Genomic DNA, 18,311 nt, shown 5'->3' on the forward strand with positions numbered 1-18,311 from the left:
TGAATCCATCTAAAAGCCATGCCTAAAAGCTGGTATCTCAGCTTTGAACGTGGAGGTCCACTTACCCTTTTCCTGTACAAGAGGCCAGATATTAGAGAATGTGCTGACCTGAAGGTCTCTGAAGAATGCTCCAAAACTGTGGCTGTTGCATGGTTAAGCTGAATCCTAAGAACGGGCACTTCCAAACTGGCGATTCGCAAGCTGTGGGATAGGTATCACTACCAGCACACCGTCTGGTATGCAGGTGGGAACTCAGATTGCTGCTGGGCATGTTATTGACACCCTGCTGATATTTACACCCTACCAACAAGATTTTATGGATCCCTGCTCCCAAACAAAGCCATCTACATCTTCGTTACTAACCACAGTGGTGCAGAAGCAAGAAATTAGCAGGGACAATTCCCTGCATCCTTCACAGCTGCATCACTTCAGGCTCCCAGCAGAGGTCATAACTCGTTCCTCAGGCTGCACCGAAGGTCCTGAAGCAGCACTTCTCCATAACAAGCAAGAAAGACAGTTATGGGTCAGCTCTGGGTTTGGTGCTGCTGAGGCATACGTAAATCCACCTCCATCCCAGCCCAATAATACGGCTGACTACACACCACCTACTATTGCAAATGGACCTCCTGTCCAAGACCGTCAGTAATAGAAAACACCAAAGTCAGTTACAGTGGGTATTCGTGCAAGCTGTAGATGTCTGCCTAAATCTGTGCTAGGAGTAAGTCACCCCCCAAACCTGCATCAGGCAGCTCTGAGCTGCTAGCTGTCTAACTGGGTATTTTTAGCAAGTGTTTCACAGTAGTATTTAAGCCCTAACTTGCAGCTTTGATTTAAAAACCGAGGCCAGCGAAAGCTGTTAGTCTAGTGATTAAAAGCTTTGTATCCAATTTGTAACCAGATAGATTCTCTGCCCTCTGACCACAGGCTCCGGGGAAGGTTAGGATTAAGTCTGGGTGGGCGTTTCGCAAGGCAGTATGTTTGCGCAGCTGCTAACATGCAGAATTAAGTGCATGTTCTTCTCGCAGCACAAAGCCTTCTGCTGTCCAAGGCACCCACTTTCTCCCCCGTGCAACTGAGTACTGCGGAGGTGGCTAAAGGTGCCTGTTCCAAGCATTTCTGTGATGTTGGCCAGCTGCTCAGTGCACTAGTCAGGGCTGGTGACCGCACATGGCATCAGCCACCACCTACATCAAGCTGAAGTGCTTAGGAGAAGGCAGAATATCTCAGGCAGGGGCATCCTATTCAGCACCAGCCCATCTGATAAAAAGAAGAGCAGCTCTTTTTTTTTCCCAAAAGTCTTGGCTGCAGCTCTCTGTTGTCCAAAGCCTGCTGCCTCCCCATGAGGCAGCTGCAGCAGCACGCACGGGGACAGTCTGAGCACCACTGGAGAGCAGATCTGGCAGGAACGGCCGCTGGCAGCAATGTTCATTCAGCGATCTGGGAAGCAAGCTTCAGCTTCCTCTTTTTCTTACTAAAGCTTCTCCTGCTGCATCAGGAAGATGATTTGGAAGCCCTTTACCTCTTCTCCATCTTCTGCATTTGCAGGCTGAGTGACGTGAAGCTGGCCAGGAGGTCTGTAACCTCGTCCACCTGACAGAACACAGTTGGCTGTTAGGCAAAGGAATGCAGATGTGCAGTCGCCCACCACCAAAGAAGAAAATCCCATGCAGAAGGGACCACCCCTGCACCAGGACTCCCAGTAATGCCTGCGCTGAGCTTATACTGGGACAGGATCCCTTTGGTCCCACAATTGTGGAGAAGGGCTCCTCCTGTCCTCATGATCAAACGTCCTAATCTAAGGCAATGGGAGCTCCTCCCCATTCCTCAGGAGGCTGATGCTTGACCTCCACTTCACATGATTTAGCCAGTCCTTAAAATTGAAGCATGTTGCTGCCTTACCCAGTGCTCAACAATGGTATCAGGGCTGCTTCCTCTAAGCCTGTTTCTAAGGACTAATCTTTTGTAGGAAAAAAACCAAACAGGCCCTGCAACGCTGCGTGGTTGTGCTGATCCTGACCTTAAAAAGCCTGTGGTCTCAGCCCATCTGGTCTTCAGCTTCTCTGCTGAGATGCCAGACACAGCTGCACTTTGAATTCCAACACAAAGGAGTACAACAAGTCATCATGTAACTTGTCCACTATACCAGATTTGAGCAAAAACACTTCCATAACCATCTCTTCAATGTCACCTTGCTCATGCACTTGTGTTCTCCTGAATACAGAAGTCACAGTACGAGTAGGTGAGTCACAGTAGCTCAATGCTGCCTACCTCCTCCTTTGTGCTAGTCATCTGTAACCTGGAGCAGAGGTCATCCAGCTGTTCCTTTTGCTCGTGCCTCCCCAGACGCTCCAGGTATTCCCGCAACATCTGGATAATCTGAAACCAACAGGCATAAGAGGCAAACATCAGACAGCTGCACCAGGCTGGGATTTTTTTTACAGAAAAATTAAATTGCAGTTAAATTGCCAAGCACAGCCTGGACGCTGCAGTACATGGCAGAGTACATGGCCCAGAGAGAAGAACACAAGCAAAGCAACCAGAGAGCACTAATAGCAGCATCAGAGCCCCATGAGTCACCAGAGGTGTTGATCAGCCACAGACTAGTCGTGATCCCTGTGCCTTGTTGAAGAATAGGGAAGAGAGATAGGTCCAGCTGAAGCAGCACAAGGTCTAGCCCTGAAAGCACCAAGCTTTTCTTTATGGCTAGCTAGCTTCCCTCACTGTGAGGACTAGGGACTTCCCACTCTGGCAGGATGTGCTTGTGCACTGAGGATCAAAATTCTTGTGGCTCCTATAGGAGCCTCGCTTCGGTTCCTGAAGCGAAGTCTACACCTTGTGCATTTGTGATGCAGCCCCGTGACTGCTTTCCTACCCCATGCCTCCATGTATCGGAGCAGGGCAGACTGCACTAGGAAGGCAGAGTCCCTGTTGGAATGTGTACACCATGGCTACAGCCCCATGCCGTGGTCCCTCTCTTGCCAGAAGCCATCTATGTTACATGGTGGTTGAAGAAAAGAGAGTGCTTCATACAGTCTGAGAATTAAGGCATTCAATGCATCTTGGCCTACCAGAACCAAGAGAGGTCCTGCAAAAATTCAGAGTAGCGGCTGGGAAAAAGGAAGGTCTCTGAAAATAGAAGGAAAAAGTCAAACTCTACCCAGAGCAGCTAAGAGCCTAAAGACAAGTATTTAAATAAAGGGTGCAGGAGACTGCCAGGGGCTGCAGCCCCTTACCAGATCACGGGACTGTTTCTTTTACCTGTTTCACTTCAAGGCGTACAGCCTCCAGACTGTGGGAGAGTCCTTCCTGCAGGATGTTTAGCTTTGATTTAGCGAGGTGCAGCGGGGTTCTGCCAGCTCGATCCAAGGCATCAACTCTGGCCCCTACAAGATGGTTGAGCAAGGACAGAAAGTGAGGTCTGTCTTCAAGACTTGGTGTCCCCGGGAAGTATCAACAGGGGCGGGGCAGGGCAGGAAAGGGACAGGCTGTAATTGTTATAGAGGAAATGTTACCTCCGCGCAGCAGTGTGGTGATGACAGGAACGTGGTTCGTGCAGGCAGCTGGGGAGGGAAAACACAGGACACGCAACTCAGAGGTACTAGCAAACAACAATGGAGTTTCTGCTCAAGCCTGAAGCTTGCCGCTTCCCAAACGGCTCTCTGCCATGACAAAGAGGAACAGCCCAACCGTTAAGGGGAACCTCACGCTCAAGCCTAGGTATTCTCTCTGGAACAGATGACATGCTCCTTGGGGCTGGCAGAAGGAGGGAAATGGATTTTCTCTACCTCTGACCCTTAAACCTTCATAAGGAGTGAAGCTAATGAAATGCAGAGAGTGCCTCCTAGGTCCTTAAAGCTGAGGATGCATACTGTGATGCACAGGAAAGAGGAAGGCGGAGAGGAAAGAAACAGCAGGGCAGTGTTCACCTCACCTCTCTGTATGCAAAGCTCATCTGTGTGGCGCTTACCCAGGTGTAAGGGGGTGTTTCCCAGCCCATCTCTCTGGTTTGGGTCAGCCCCGTGGTCCAGAAGCAGTTGCACTGGAAACAAGGAAATAGAACCACATCAGTCCCTTCCCTTTGCCCCACAGGTCAGGCCCACAAGGGCCACAGGTCCACACGGTAGCCATCAGGCTGCTTCTGTTCAGTTCATCAACTAGCTCTCAGAAACAGGGGACAGGGATTTGTGCAGCAATACAGAAGGACCCAGCACAAAGCCAGGCAGTGTCACTGCCCTGGGCTCCCTGAGGGGAAGACCTGGGACTAACAACTTCCTTCGGCACCAGTACAGGCCGAAAGCAGGGAGCTGCCACTCCCCCTTCAGCAGGGGAACACAGCAAGCCCTGGAGCCAGAGTTCAGCTGGCAGCTTTGCCACAAAACACACAGAAATCATCGATCTCTGTCACATGCTGAACCCAAATAAAGAGCAACCTTCAAAATCTTCACCAGAGAGAATTTGGATGACAGAACTCCCCACCCACTCACCGATGTGATCGTTGCCGTTGCAGGAGGCAAAATGCAGGGCTGTCCGGCCTTTGTCATCTGCGGCACAGGGGTCAGCTCCATCCTCCAAGAGTTGCTGCACTGACAGTGCCAAGGGGAGAAGAAAGCAGGTAAGCTGAAGGGGCACCTGATCAGAAAGGGGTAGTGCTACCTGCTCTTCTGCGGTTAGATACAGACTCCGCCAGCTGTCAAGTGAACTGGACTTGAACCAGCTCCAGTGAGCATCCTGGCTCAGCAGAACCAGCCTGGGCAACATTCTCTCCAGCCTCTGTTACAGCCTTCACCAGCTTCCGTGTACTGCCATAAAAGATAAGCCAACAGCTCTAATGGCTAAAGCTAAGGATCCATCTAGCCAAATGTTCAAGCTCCTAGGACAATCAGCAGCAAATGCATACAGAAGAGTATAAAAAGATGGCAAGGATGCAGGGCTAATTCTCACAGCCTTTAGTCAGCTGCATCTCAGGCACTTCTCAAGGCAGAATTAGCATCCTGTGCTTACTAGCCCTCCGTGGACTTTCTGCATAGATTTGCATGGTCATTTTCTGCATCCGTGTAAAGTTTTCACATCGACATGGACCCATGGCAAGAAGTTTCACAGTGTAACTGCATGCAGTGAGAAAAGCCACCTCTTCACACCTGTTTTGAATATGCCCCTTCTTAGATTCATCTCATACTCCTAGTTTTTTTCCATACTAATGGTGGCTACTGATTGGGAAGCGGGTAGGTGAGTGCACCAACCTGCCAACTGCATATCCTCAGCCCCGAGGAAATGATGTACTGAAGTGAGGTAGTGAACAGCCCGAGCAGCCATAACATCATCTACTCACACTTGTTCCCCCTGCTTTTCCACCCAACCATTTCTTCAATGCCACCACTGGCACTTCTTGTAACCTGAACTATCTTCTTTTCCCAGATAAGAAGGAAAAATCTGCTCATGCAGAAGACAGAGAAACTAGTATGACTCTCCAGTATTGGGTATAACAAAGGCAAAGAGACCAGTAAAGTCTGAAAAGATTACGGACATAAAAGTAGCATCTACAGCAACACGTGTAAGGGCACCTGTACGGGCTATTACTCCTGTTGTTTTGAGATTATCCTGATATACTAATCAGTGTGTAAAATAAAGCTCATTCCGCAGCTGTTAAAAATACTGACAGATTCGCTGTATTTTGAGGTCTTTAATAGCACAACCTGAAACAGTGAAGTCTGACCAATATTGGAGACAAGAAACTAGATAGCTCGGACCACTGAAAGTCACCATTCGTCTCAGCTTCCAGAGGTCAAATTATAGCCACATTTGAATTTCTTCCTGTACACCTGCTGCTTTAAGTGTGGTAGAGAAGTGAAAGGAACACCTGAAAAGATGGAAGTGGCATTAATGGGGAATGTTTGATAGTCCAGAAAAAAGATAGGGACACTGACAGTGCCACCAGTGAAAAACGTTAATGGAGAACACTTTACCTAGTCCTTCACTGAAGCGAGTAGGAAATGACATAAACTCTCCTACCCAGTGCCACCACAAGAAAGAGCAGACATTTTTACTTGTTGATGAAGAATAAATTCATCATCAGACACTTCCTGAAATTGCAGAGTACGCAAAACACAGCAGGACTGTAAACAGGGGAAGCTGTGTATCAAATACAGGTGTAAAACTCTAAGATGGACTGAAACCAAGACCTTCATAAAGCCTGATTCTTTCATTTTTCCTCTTGACTTGGTGACTGAAGCCAATCCTTTCTGTACTGACAGAGCTCACAGATGAACTTTATCCATCAGTTCATGAAACCAGCTGTATTGTGTAGCCAAAGGGTGAAGCATGCCAGACAAACCCCCGTCCTGATATACTGGGTGTTTCTACAAGTCAAACCAGTCAACCAGTTTCCAATTCTGTTCACAGAATGTCCCAATGAACAGTTAAGCCACCACAGCTGAGGGGACAGTATAGTCTAAGGAGGGACAATGATAAGAGGCAGATACTACATGCCAATATTGCTGCTGGACGCTTCATATCAAATCCCATCTAATCTACAGTACAGAGAAGTAAAGGGAGTCACAGATAGGCCAGGAGCCTTCTCTGAAGTCATTGTGAGAGGCAGAGTCCAGCGCTAGTTCTGGTTCTGATCTACTGGGTCACACTGTCTCATCACACAAGGTATGGCTTCGATAATCCTAACTTTTCCACTTTACCACAACACTACTCTCTTGCTGCTTACAACTGGGCAAAAGTTACATACATATCAAAAAAAGCTGGAGTAGTGCAGCGCTGATTTAGCTTGAGGCAGACGGAAAACTAACACTATGAACCAGATGCAGTGAAAAAGTGAGTATTATAACCAGCCTCTCTCTGCTCAGAGAACGAAACAAGGCTCCTGAAAAGCAGTTTTGAGATTTACACCTAAAGCACCACATCTGCAAACTATCCGCACCCTGCTCCTCTCCTAAAATAAAGGTTCTCGACAAAATTGCCCTTCCAGAAAGAGGTTCCAAATAGGACTGGCCAGAAGTCTTACCTGTGTCCAGGTCGTTGCTATTGGCAGCTTCACGCAGCCTTTTCAGAGCTATGAAGAAACGAAAAACACAGATCACTGCAAAGCACAGAGGAAAAAGGACAGTTTCCCTACTGAAACATCTCATCCCAGCGCTCGAAACAAGGTGCAAGGCCCTGGTGCTGGCTCAGCCCAGAGACGGGGAAGCAGATTAAGATGCCAGGTAACAAGCGCTCTCCTTGCCTCCTCCTGAGGCTGGCCACGGGCTCTCCCATTCCTGACAGACACCCTCCCTTGGCAGGAGCAAAGGTGCCTTCCCAAGCCGTCCAGCGAGAGATCCGACCTCCTTCCAGAGACCCAGCACGGGGGAAGGCCAGAGTTTTACCGGCTCCCGAGATCGCAGCCTCTCCCTCCTGCCGAGGCCTGGCTGGCAGCACGGCCGCTCGCCGTGCGAGGGACGGGCCGTCCCGGGGAGAGGCGCTCCCCGCTGCCCCCCCCCGCTCACCGTGGCTCTCCTTCCCCGTAGGCCCCAGCCGGCGGTGGAGGCGGGCGGCCCTGCGCAGGCGGCGCGCCGGGATCTTGCCCGCGGGCTCCTCCCGCTGCCACACGACATGCAGGTAGCCGAGGGGGGCGTCCGCCGCCGGCTCCAGCGTCAGACCGGCCCCCAGCTCCGGCTCCCGCTCCCGCTCCGGCTCCGGCCCCGGCCCCCGCTCCGAACCGGGCGCTGCTGCGGCCCCGCCGCCGCCCTCCATTCTCTCACGGGCCGGACCGGGAGGGGTGCGAAGGGAGAGAGGGGCGGGATCGGGTCGTCGCTATAGCAACGGGGCGGCCCATGTCCTCTCGACCAATCGGAGGCGCCGCACCTCAGTGGGTGCAGCCAATGGGGAGTTCGAGGGAGCGGGAAGAAGAAAGGCGAGGAGAGAGGCGAGACGGGCGGAGGAGGAGGTGCCCAGGAAGGGCTGACGGGCAGGCGGTTATCCAATCAGAGCGAGGGGCGGGCCGCATCAGACCCATCGCAGCGCCGACGGCTGAAGACAGACAGTCGTTTTAACCAGTGGAAGAGCGCAGCGCCCTCATCCGCCGCCGCAGCCCTTTCCGCCCCTGGTCCCACCTCCCTTCTTCCGGCCCGGCGTTGCCGCCTGTAGCGCTTTCCCTGCCGCGCCGCCGCCATGGCCTATCCGGGGGAGGACTACGACAACGAGGTGCGGGGTGGTGGTCCCAGGGCGGTGGGGGGGAACCGAAGGGCGTCGGGTCTGGGCCGTTCGGGGGTGACTGGCTTCCTCCCTCTTTCCACAGGCCGCCTACGACCCCTACGCCTACTCCAACGACTATGATATGCACACAGGTGAGTGTGGGCCTCGGCCGCGCCGCCGCGGTGGGCCCTCGGGGCCTGCTGGCGCCCGGCTGGGTCTGTCGGACCGGGTCGGGGCCTGCGGCAGCCGCCTCACTGCTCCTCTTTCCCTCTTCAGGAGACCCGAAGCAAGACCTGGCCTACGAGCGGCAGTACGAGCAGCAGACCTACCAGGTGATCCCCGAAGTGATCAAGAACTTCATTCAGTATTTTCATAAGACGGTGTCGGATCTCATTGACCAGAAGGTGTACGAGCTTCAGGCCAGCCGTGTTTCCAGTGATGTTATTGACCAGAAGGTGTATGAGATCCAGGACATCTATGAAAACAGGTGAAAAGCTGTTTTTCCCACAAAGGAGATCACTGTTTAAACTGCGGTGAAAGTGCACCCTACTTTTAAAAGGAAAGGCTGACTAGCTGTCTTGTCCCCAACCTGAGCTTTCTCCAAAATACAGCGTGAGGCCATTAATGTAACAGAAGTCTAAGTGAGTTGTCACCTGTCTGAAAGAAAACACCAAGATAGTATACCAAAGTACTAGCACAAGGTAGTGCTAGTTAGGCAGTTTACAGAGAGCTGTGAGGTGTGATTGTTGTGTCTGTTCTCTACAGATACTCCCACTTGGAGCTGTGCTAGCTTACCATAAGGGAAATGCAGAAGTAACATACACAGCTGTTCCATATTTCAGGGATAAATTAAAAAATTTTACAGCTTAGTTTGCCATTTTCATTCTTTGCTTGAACACTGGACTTACTAAAAGGGGATGGTGGTGGTGTTCTACTTTCACGAAGGCCAAGGCCTATATGTTGTGATCTCTAACTCCCAACACTGTTGTACTGAAAAATGGTTTATAATATTGCGTGTGTGTTTATTTTTCAGCTGGACAAAGCTCACAGAAAGGTTTTTTAAGAATACCCCATGGCCAGAGGCTGAGGCTATTGCCCCTCAGGTTGGAAACGGTAGGTCTTTTACTTTTTCTTTGCTTGTCAGAAAAAGAAGGAATTAAATTACTTTTGATACATGAATGCGGTGCACGATGTTGCTACTGCCTGAGTAAGTCATCTTTGTTCACTCTGGCAACACCTTTGGTAGATGCCTGGCAAGAAGTCAAAACTGAAGAAATTATCCTTTTGTGTGTGTGAAGGAGATATCCCTTTATTACTATAGCAGGAGGAGCACCAGTGGCATATCTGAGAGATCCAGTTGCCCAGGCTGTGTGGCTTGCTAATGTCAAGTTCTGTCATTTTTTTTCCAGATGCCGTTTTTCTCATCTTATACAAAGAGCTGTATTACAGGCACATCTACGCCAAAGTCAGCGTGAGTGTTTGTTCTGTGTCTTCCTGTTGGTTGCATGCTGGCTTTGCCGTATCATAAACTTGCCAAATCTTGTGGCTGTCCCAGCATCAGTGGTTCTGTAACTTTTGCAAGACGGGATTGGAAAGGTGTATAAGTCAAGTGGCTTTTAGAGAAGCGTTATTCTTGCCTTTTTTTAGTTTAGTAAGGATGCGCTGATTGCTGAAAAGCAAGAAAGACTTATCTTTCTGAGGCTTATTAGCTGTCTCTTCAAGCTGGATTGTAATGAGTGTGCAGGTTTCCTTGGCAGTTTATATGACTAAGAAAAACCTGGTCTGAGTTTTCAGGCAGCTATTTTGTAAAAGTTTGTTACTGACACCAAATGTTACTGAGTTAGAGAAGAAGGAGTTGTTGGGAGGGAACTGAATTTTCTTCTTGATAGGGCTGTATTTCAAGACCTATAGATCAGTTGGTTTGGTGTGCTTCTTTGTGGCTCTTTGTTCTTCAGATTAGCAGGTGGGTGGGAGGGGGTGTTAAAAGATGATGGTGCATTATTTGTGATTAAAGAAACACATGGGGTCAAAGTGCCTTGCGTAGAGGGAGACATTGGGCACTGTAAAGGATACAGGAGAAGGAAACAAAAGCAATAATGGTCTGTAAACCAAACCAAAATAAACCCCACTTGGTTTTTTTTTTCTTAAGCTAATTTGAAGACACTGAGAAAATCACAATAGTACTCGGTTGTGTAAGAAAAGAAGCTGAACAGGCATGTGACATATGGGGTAAATGAGTAATAACTGCAGTTTTGGTGTGGACCAGAGGGTGGAGAAATGGAGACTTTTAAAAGGCTGCTGTATTAACTTGAGTCAGGCTTTAACAGGAGAGACTGGTTTCTTGAGTTGTGCTGTTAGTGGTTCTCAGACTGCCCTCGAGTGTCTCCAGGTGAAACAAGGAACATGATTCTAGGAAGAATGGATTCCCTACTGTGTTTGCTGGTCTTTCAAAGCTTTAGAAATACTACCTAGAAGCAGAACTGTCAATCTATTAAGGCCTGTCATGAGGGAAGAAGGAAGGAAAGCTGTTGAAGGTAATAGGAAGCTCTTAAGTCTGGACAGCAGAGAGGAGGACAAGGAAGGTTAATGCATCCTATTCGGAGAAGGTTTGAATGCTCCGTCGTCCTGGGAGAAGTTACCTGTACGTGAAAAGTCACCCCTGTTCTGTGGAACAATAGTGATACAATTTCAGGTGTTCTGGGTGGTGCTGGTGGGTGTCCTGGATGAATATTGGCTCTAACATTTCTGAAATAGACCCTCTGCCACTGTGACTATTGACTGTCCTTCATACGCTGTTGCCCATAAAATCACTCTTGCCGTGCTTGAAACTAAACAGGCTGTACTGACTTCTCATTGCAGGGGGGGCCCACGCTGGAGCAGAGATTTGAATCCTATTACAACTACTGCAATCTCTTCAACTACATCCTCAGTGAGTTGCTCCAATTCATTTCTGATTTGTGAATTTTGGAGAGGAAGAGTGGATGTAGAGGGGAAAGCTGGAAAATGGGTCAGAAGAACCGGAACATGTTTGTTTATAGCTCGTATAGGGAGAAGTAGTCTTCGAGCTTTCCATATATTTGAGTTTGTTGAATGAAGAGCGCTTTACATCCATGCATATAAACCCACAAAAAGTGCAAGTAGTTTCCAGTGCTTTCTGAAATACTGTAGAGAATAAAACTTATTTAACTTTCTGCCTTGCTGAGAACTGCTTCACCTATCTTTATTATAAAGCAAAATGAAGCTGTAAGCTGGAGAGAATTTGCAGTGTTTCACAACTGTTTACTATTGTTGACTCCCCTTGGAACAAATTTTAGTGTTTGTGACTCCCCGCCAGACTTCTTGGGGAGAATAGATCGTTTAGGATAAATCCCTGTCTGTGTAGCTTCTGAGAATCACTGCTGCTGCGCAGTCATGCTCTAGATGTTACCCCATGCACACTCATATTCTTTAAAAGTGAAGGCAATTGAGGTAGCCAAAGCTACATATCGCTGCCCTACTGGAAGCTTTATTCATCTGCTGCTGCGTCTCTCACTTCAGGGAAGTTCTTGTGTTCATTAATTTGTTTGTTCTTCCAGTTCTGCTACTGTTCTTGCTCAAGGTATTAATTTCATCTATTACTTCTTCTGCAGATGCTGATGGCCCTGCTCCTCTGGAGCTGCCCAACCAGTGGCTCTGGGATATCATTGATGAATTCATATACCAGGTACACGACTATAAGACTGGGCCATTTGGGGATGGCCTTGCCTCTATTAGCACTATACATTTTCCATTTCCTTCCTCTTTGTGGTTTTCATAGTTGAGATACTATTGCAGGCCAAAAAACTTTGGTGAGCACTGTTATTCCTGGGTCACCACGTAGATGAAGTAGTTGCAAATACACAGATTTTTAAGTTACAGGGAGCTCTTTGGGAAGTCCTGGACTACTTCTGATACCTTTTTCAGTTGCTGCTTGTGGGATTTTTTTTTTTTTTAACTCGCCTTCATTTCTGCTTGATTTCAGCAAAGCAGCCTGACTGAAATCTGCTATAATCACAAAGACCTTATTAAGATATTTGTTCAAACTAGTTTTATTGTGTTCTATGGTTTTACTTTAGTTTTGTATTTCTTAATCAGTAGGGTCTTTATGCTTTCACCGAGAAACTGGTTACCTGATTTGAAATCTATGGTCTAGAATCTTGATGTTAGAAAATATTTTTCCCCTTATTGTTCTGAGTGCAGTAATACAGATCTGAAATGCTACTGTTGGTTTGTTTTGTTTGTGTTTTTTTTTTTTTTCTGTAGATTGCTTTTTCCATAACTTTTTATTATAGAGCTGCCTGGAATTCAAGCACAGTCTTGTCAGGCTTATATGAAAAAGGATGCGTGCATATGTAGAAAAAGATGTGTGTATATGCAGATATATCTTATGACTTTGTCACTCTCTTTGCTAATTGTTCAGACAGCAAATTTCTGTTTAGTTGCCTGTCCTAATTGTCTAAGAGATCCTTCTCTTCTTCACTCTGGTTTTTTTTGCCTTTTCCTTCAGATTGTCTCAGCATTGTATCAGATTTTCCCTAGGTGCTTTAACAGTGGTTTAATTTGTTGTTTTGATTACCATGTGACCTCAGATAAAACTCTTATGTTGTTTCATGCAACTTGTAGCTTATTGTAATGCATTTGTGATCAACTTGTGAGCTTAGTGCACTTAGGTGAATATTTCAAAACCAGCTTTGCATCATTGAATCTCTGCTTTCTCCTGTAGTTCCAGTCTTTCAGCCAGTACCGCTGCAAGACAGCCAAGAAATCTGAAGAGGAAATTGATTTCCTTCGTTCCAACCCCAAGATCTGGAATGTCCACAGTGTCCTTAATGTGCTGCACTCTCTGGTGGACAAATCCAACATCAACCGACAGCTGGAGGTCTACACAAGTGGAGGTGAGCTAGCTGGGTGATGCCAAGCAAGACTGGTGTCTGTGCTGCCTTGCTCTGATTTGACCAAGCTCTCTTATCTTTGTTTGGGAGCTCGATCAAACCCCTAATCAGTGGATGGATTGAGCAGGAAGAGATTCTGTTGGCCTTATGTGAGAAATGGCAGTGATTGCAGTTGAGGTTTTGCTCCTTTTGCCTTTAAACATGGAGGTGTGAAAGCAGAACCCGCTTCCTTGGAGGAAGGCATCACTGTTCCTTTTTTTTTTTTTTTTTCTAGGTGATCCCGAAAGTGTGGCTGGTGAATATGGTCGCCACTCCCTCTACAAGATGCTGGGCTATTTCAGCCTGGTTGGGCTGCTGCGTCTGCATTCTCTGCTGGGGGATTACTACCAAGCAATCAAGGTTCTGGAGAACATTGAGCTCAACAAGAAGGTAATACAACATATTTTAAACCCTCCGTTGGAGGTTTCCAAATGCCTCTGTTCAAACATGCTGGTGAAAGATTGTCATAACGAATATTCCAGCTGAGGAGCTGTTTGTGGCTGTTGTAGTCATCAGGAGTTTGTTTGTAGGTTGGCGGGCAGAAGTGTCTAGTTCCACACATGTGTGCGTTACACATCTGGGGCTTTGGCATTAAACCAAGCCATATGGTAATGCCTGATGCTGTTGGAGCACAAATGCCTAGTTTTTTCAGGAAGTTTGCCGTGTTGTGCAAGGCAGTGTTGTTACAGGGACTATTATTTGAACTGTAAGAGGTAGTGCAGTTGTCGGTAGCTGAACACATCGTTACCACCTTGGTCAATGTCTCATTCTTCTATTTTTGACTCCTATTCTCACTGTATCCATTCCCACCTTGCATGTGTTTGTACTGGACTTGGGTGCTGCTTGTGATAGCAGTGGCTAATAAAAGTCCAGCTGCAACAGGGGCTTGGCACAGATCTCTGTCTGTGCTGTCTGGCACAGGGTGTGGAGTGGAATAGGGGGAAAGGGAACTGAGCAAAGCAATATTAGGCACAGTGCAAGTGTCCCCTGCTTGCAGGAAGCTGAAACTGGAAAACATAGGAAATGGGATGATCTAGTAAACAGTGAGGAAGCCGCTGCAGGGATGGGTGGGAGGTTAGATATTCTGAATTAACTTTCTCCTTTCTTTATTTGGGACGGGACTGAAGGCTGAGGTGGCTGGATTCCGGGTAATGAGCTATTTGGATCAAACACAGTTGTCTCCCCTCTAACATAGTGTGTTGATTTTTTCCTTCAAAGAGCATGTACTCCCGGGTGCCTGAGTGCCAGGTGACCACGTATTACTATGTGGGCTTTGCATACCTTATGATGCGGCGCTACCAGGATGCCATACGTGTCTTTGCCAACATCCTCCTCTACATCCAGAGGACCAAGAGCATGTTTCAGAGGACAACCTACAAGTATGAGATGGTAAGAGATAGATCTAGGCTTCCAAAAAGAAAAGGCAGTTGTCATCTTTTCCGCCCCTCCTCTGTCACCTGATAACCTACATCTGAGTTCAGCCTTATTTTCCTGGACTGTGCTGCTGGTGGTGACTGGAGATCCTTTGATTTCCTTTGTCATATTTGCAATACTTCCTCTTAGCTGTGTTACTCGTTCCTTTGGTTGTTCACCACGCAGTTGCCCTGGCTCCATTTGCTCTCTCTCTTTGCACAGTGTTGTTAATGAATATCAGCTGCAAATGGTACTTTTGTTGATGCTTCTTCAAACCCAGTCCTGTTCCTAGTCCAGTCCTCCATTTCAGGCTACTGCCATTATCGTATATATTTCCATTACCAGATAATCATTCACAGGCTGTTTAACTCAGCGCAGCTGAAAAAAAGCTTCTGTCTCTTTCTGCCTAAGCTGCCTCTGGTGTCAGTTTTACTCCCTGCTGCTGCTATCTCCTCTTCATCCTTATGATTCATTTCTAACTACAGACTAACTAGCCAAATCCTGCTGTTCTTAATTCCATGACACGTCAAAAAAATTGGTGTGTCCGTTTCATCCCACACTCAGATAAATCTTCCTTTTCAGTCTTTTCTTCACTAGCCTCCCTGGTAACTGTCCTTTGTCAGGAGATGGCCATTAAACTGTCTGGCCTTCCCTTCTCCTCTGCACCATTTCTGCACCGAAGCAGTCAAACCTGCTCCGGCCATCCAGGTTCTCTGTGGCTCTGGATACATTCCCTCTGTACTTTACTCTTGTCCAGGCCTCTCTTCCATTGATGAGAGCCCTGATACAGCATTCATCTGCTGTGCCCAGAGGCACTGCTGCTTTGTGCATTAGGACCTCTGGGTAGAGGGTCTTTTGTCTGTGAAAAACACAGCTTCCAGCTCTCTCCTACACCATAAGGCCTGAGCACAATGACAATCTAACAGGTTCTCCTCTCTGTCTCAGATTAACAAGCAGAATGAGCAGATGCATGCACTCCTGGCCATCGCCCTCACCATGTACCCCATGCGCATAGATGAGAGCATCCACTTGCAGCTGCGAGAGAAATATGGGGATAAGATGCTGCGCATGCAGAAGGGTGACGCACAAGTCTATGAGGAGCTCTTCAGTTATGCTTGCCCCAAGTTCCTGTCCCCTGTGGTGCCCAATTACGACAACGTGCACCCCAACTACCACAAGGAGCCTTTCCTGCAGCAGCTCAAGGTCTTTGCTGATGAGGTTCAGCAGCAGGCCCAGCTCTCCACCATCCGTAGCTTCCTCAAGCTCTACACCACCATGCCTGTGGCCAAGCTGGCTGGCTTCTTAGACCTCACAGAGCAGGAGTTTCGTATCCAACTGCTCGTCTTCAAGCATAAGATGAAGAACCTGGTATGGACCAGTGGCATATCTGCCCTGGATGGGGAGTTCCAGTCTGCCTCTGAGGTCGACTTCTATATTGACAAGGTTGGTATCTGCCCCTTGCTGGCTAGAAAGTTCCTTCACCTGGGAAATTCTGGAAGTGGCAGCACCTGGTTTTGCTCCAGTTTGTGGGAAACATCCCTTCCTTTGCCATGTGAAGGGCTTGGCTGCCCACAGTGAAGCTGTAGTCCTGCTTAATAGAAGTGTCAGTGGATGAACAGTGATCAAGTATCACAGGCAGCTTTGGGAGTTATTGTACTCAGAGAACAAAGGTCCTAAATGGCTTCCCCAGGACAGAGGGACCTGTTTGTGATTGTTCTTGGGAGGTGAGAGTTGGGCGACAGGTAATGCTGTCAGTGTGTCAGGTGGGATTTTCAGCTTTGTAGGTCTCCTCCACACCTCTCCTTTGCTTGACAAAGCAGGGATCTTCCTTGGTCATGTTACGGGTCCATTTTTCACTGGAGCAGCATTTAGCTTTCTCTGCTGTAGGAGGAATCTAAGGGTATGATCCTATCACCATCCTGCCCCTGGAGTTCCAGGCAGCAGAAAGCATAGCAAAGAGTCTTTTAGGACTTCATTTTCAAAGAAGATAGCAGTAACCATTAGGTTTCTTGCCAGAAAGACCAGGTTGCCCCTTGTTCTTGGTCCTTAGAGCTGACCTTTTCCTGCAGGGTGTCATGCTGTGTCTCAGCCTAGCTCTCCTGGTAGATAGCACAACTCTTAGCTGCTGGTAGAGGGAAGGGGTTGGGACTGTCAAACTGACAAAAACAGGCAAAGCATGCAAGAATGTAGAAAGTGAATACATTGTGAATTTGGGACCCATCCCAGGCAAAGGTATAGGGAAGGCAGCCCACAGAGAACTTAGTGGTTGCTGTGGGACTAGCACAGATCAGGTATGTATGATGCTGTATTGGGGCTGGAGTGAAGACCATTTGGTTGCTCCTCCCATTTGGCAGTGCTTGCTCTCTCCCTGCTAGAGCAGTCCTTTTCCTGACCTTATGCTATTCCCTGCCCAGGACATGATCCACATCGCAGATACAAAGGTTGCTCGACGCTACGGAGACTTCTTCATCCGCCAGATCCACAAGTTTGAGGAGGTGAGGGCGAGAGAGCTGTGTAGCTTTGTAGGAAAAGTAGGGCAAGCACTGGGCTATGCAGTCCCTGCAGGAGATGTGCTTGGTGAGACAGCTGTGTGATGCCTTGCTGGGGTGAATCCCAGCTCTTCGAGGCACTGGACAAAAGCAAGTGGTTTGAGCAGCAGCTGCTGGCCTTTGAAGAATGGTATGTTTTTGTGAGAAGTGCTCATTTGAGCCATAGTGGAAGAGGAGGAGGATTTTACTTTCCAAGAGCACTGACTCCATTGTCCCTAGACAATTGCGGTGTTCCTTTCAGTAACACGACCAAAATCATATCTCTACCTTCATAATTACAGCCCTAGAAAGCGGCCTCAAAGATTCCTGGAGCACAGATGACTTCAGCGTTGTGCTCAACCAGGAGGTGACATTCTGTCACTGCTCCACTTTCCTGACAGAGGCTGCAGCACACTGGAAACTTAGGCAGCAAAATCCTGAGATGTGGGGACTTGAGCAATACAGGGTTGCGATAGCACTGCTGGAAGTTGGCACCCTTTCTTCTCCCCACATCTTCCTCTGCTGTCTTGGAGAGGAGGAGGGAGTTTTACTAGTTCCCCTTCTACTTCGAACACTGCCTGCCCTTGGCGCAAGAGGTCCTTCTGTCAGAGTTGGAGAGGAAGGAGTAGAGGCATTGGATAAAGACGGCTGAGGGGAACAGTAGTGTATGTCAGTCATTACGTATTTTTCTGACCTTTGCTTTCTCTAATTCCAGCTGAATCGAACCCTGAAGAAGATGGGCCAGAGACCCTAAAACTTCTGTGGATGCAGTGATCGGCCTGAACAGAGAAGTGGGTGGGAGAGATTACTCTCTTTGTGGTGAGGGAGGGGAGCTCAGGGTTCTGGCATTTCTGGAATCTCCTGTGACTCTGAAAGTTTTTTGTATTTAAATAAGTAAACTCGTTTGGCTCAAACTGTCCTACAAAGGACAAGACATCTAATAAACGAGTGGAATTTTCCCGGTGAGCATTCAGTATCTGATGTACTCATTTATTTTTCCTCTGTGGAAGAATATAATTGCATCTGGAGACGTGGACAGCTGCTGTTTGTTTGTGCTGTCTTAGGTCCATGCTGTTGCAGGTAACAGTGGGGAGGAGATCTCTTTCCATGCTCTGTAAAGGCACTGCATGCAGTGAACAGGGAACGCTGTGGAACTGATGAACAGGGAGAAAATTAGCTGTTCCACGGTGTTTCCACAGGATATGGAAAGAGATGCAAAATAATATTATTACTTTTAGCT

At 48.0% G+C, this 18,311-nt stretch overlaps 2 protein-coding genes across 3 annotated transcripts; one reads left to right on the plus strand and one right to left on the minus strand.

Annotated features, from left to right (window-relative positions):
- Window positions 1-1,515: 1,515 nt before the first annotated feature.
- ANKRD54 (ankyrin repeat domain 54) lies at window positions 1,516-7,740 on the minus strand. Its single transcript, XM_074168918.1, has 8 exons — window positions 7,494-7,740; window positions 7,013-7,060; window positions 4,485-4,583; window positions 3,968-4,039; window positions 3,513-3,560; window positions 3,259-3,383; window positions 2,269-2,376; window positions 1,516-1,590 (listed from the first exon to the last, which is right to left on the minus strand). The coding sequence occupies exons 1-8, from the start codon at window positions 7,738-7,740 to the stop codon at window positions 1,516-1,518; spliced, it is 822 nt and encodes a 273-aa protein (XP_074025019.1).
- Window positions 7,741-8,106: 366 nt separating this feature from the next.
- On the plus strand, window positions 8,107-18,045 carry EIF3L (eukaryotic translation initiation factor 3 subunit L). Of its 2 annotated transcripts, XM_074164717.1 has the most exons (13): window positions 8,107-8,190; window positions 8,285-8,333; window positions 8,458-8,668; window positions 9,215-9,294; window positions 9,591-9,652; window positions 11,041-11,110; window positions 11,811-11,884; window positions 12,923-13,094; window positions 13,366-13,520; window positions 14,349-14,519; window positions 15,489-15,986; window positions 16,958-17,038; window positions 17,787-18,045. In XM_074164717.1, exons 1-13 carry the CDS (start codon window positions 8,158-8,160, stop codon window positions 17,823-17,825), a joined length of 1,695 nt encoding a protein of 564 aa, XP_074020818.1. In that variant the 5' UTR covers window positions 8,107-8,157; the 3' UTR covers window positions 17,826-18,045. The 2 variants fall into 2 exon arrangements, with proteins under 2 accessions (XP_074020818.1, XP_074020826.1); XM_074164725.1 differs by lacking the exons at window positions 11,041-11,110; window positions 11,811-11,884 and having other exon boundaries at window positions 8,158-8,190.
- Window positions 18,046-18,311: the final 266 nt, after the last annotated feature.

Source organism: Numenius arquata, chromosome 2 (assembly GCF_964106895.1).
Source record: "Numenius arquata chromosome 2, bNumArq3.hap1.1, whole genome shotgun sequence".
Taxonomy (NCBI): Eukaryota; Metazoa; Chordata; class Aves; order Charadriiformes; family Scolopacidae; genus Numenius; species Numenius arquata.

Bases quoted from the DNA above. Each gene is read 5' to 3' on its own strand.
- ANKRD54 (XM_074168918.1), bottom strand. From the start codon at position 7,740: ATGGAGGGCGGCGGCGGGGCCGCAGCAGCGCCCGGTTCGGAGCGGGGG. The intron at 7,061-7,493 runs GTGAGCGGGGGG...GTTTCTTCATAG, and splicing joins TACGGGGAAGGAGAGCCACG to CTCTGAAAAGGCTGCGTGAA. The intron at 1,591-2,268 runs GTAGGCAGCATT...GTGTTCTGTCAG, and splicing joins TGACTAGCACAAAGGAGGAG to GTGGACGAGGTTACAGACCT.
- EIF3L (XM_074164717.1), top strand. From the start codon at position 8,158: ATGGCCTATCCGGGGGAGGACTACGACAACGAG. The intron at 8,334-8,457 runs GTGAGTGTGGGC...TTCCCTCTTCAG, and splicing joins CGACTATGATATGCACACAG to GAGACCCGAAGCAAGACCTG. The intron at 14,520-15,488 runs GTAAGAGATAGA...TCTCTGTCTCAG, and splicing joins CAACCTACAAGTATGAGATG to ATTAACAAGCAGAATGAGCA.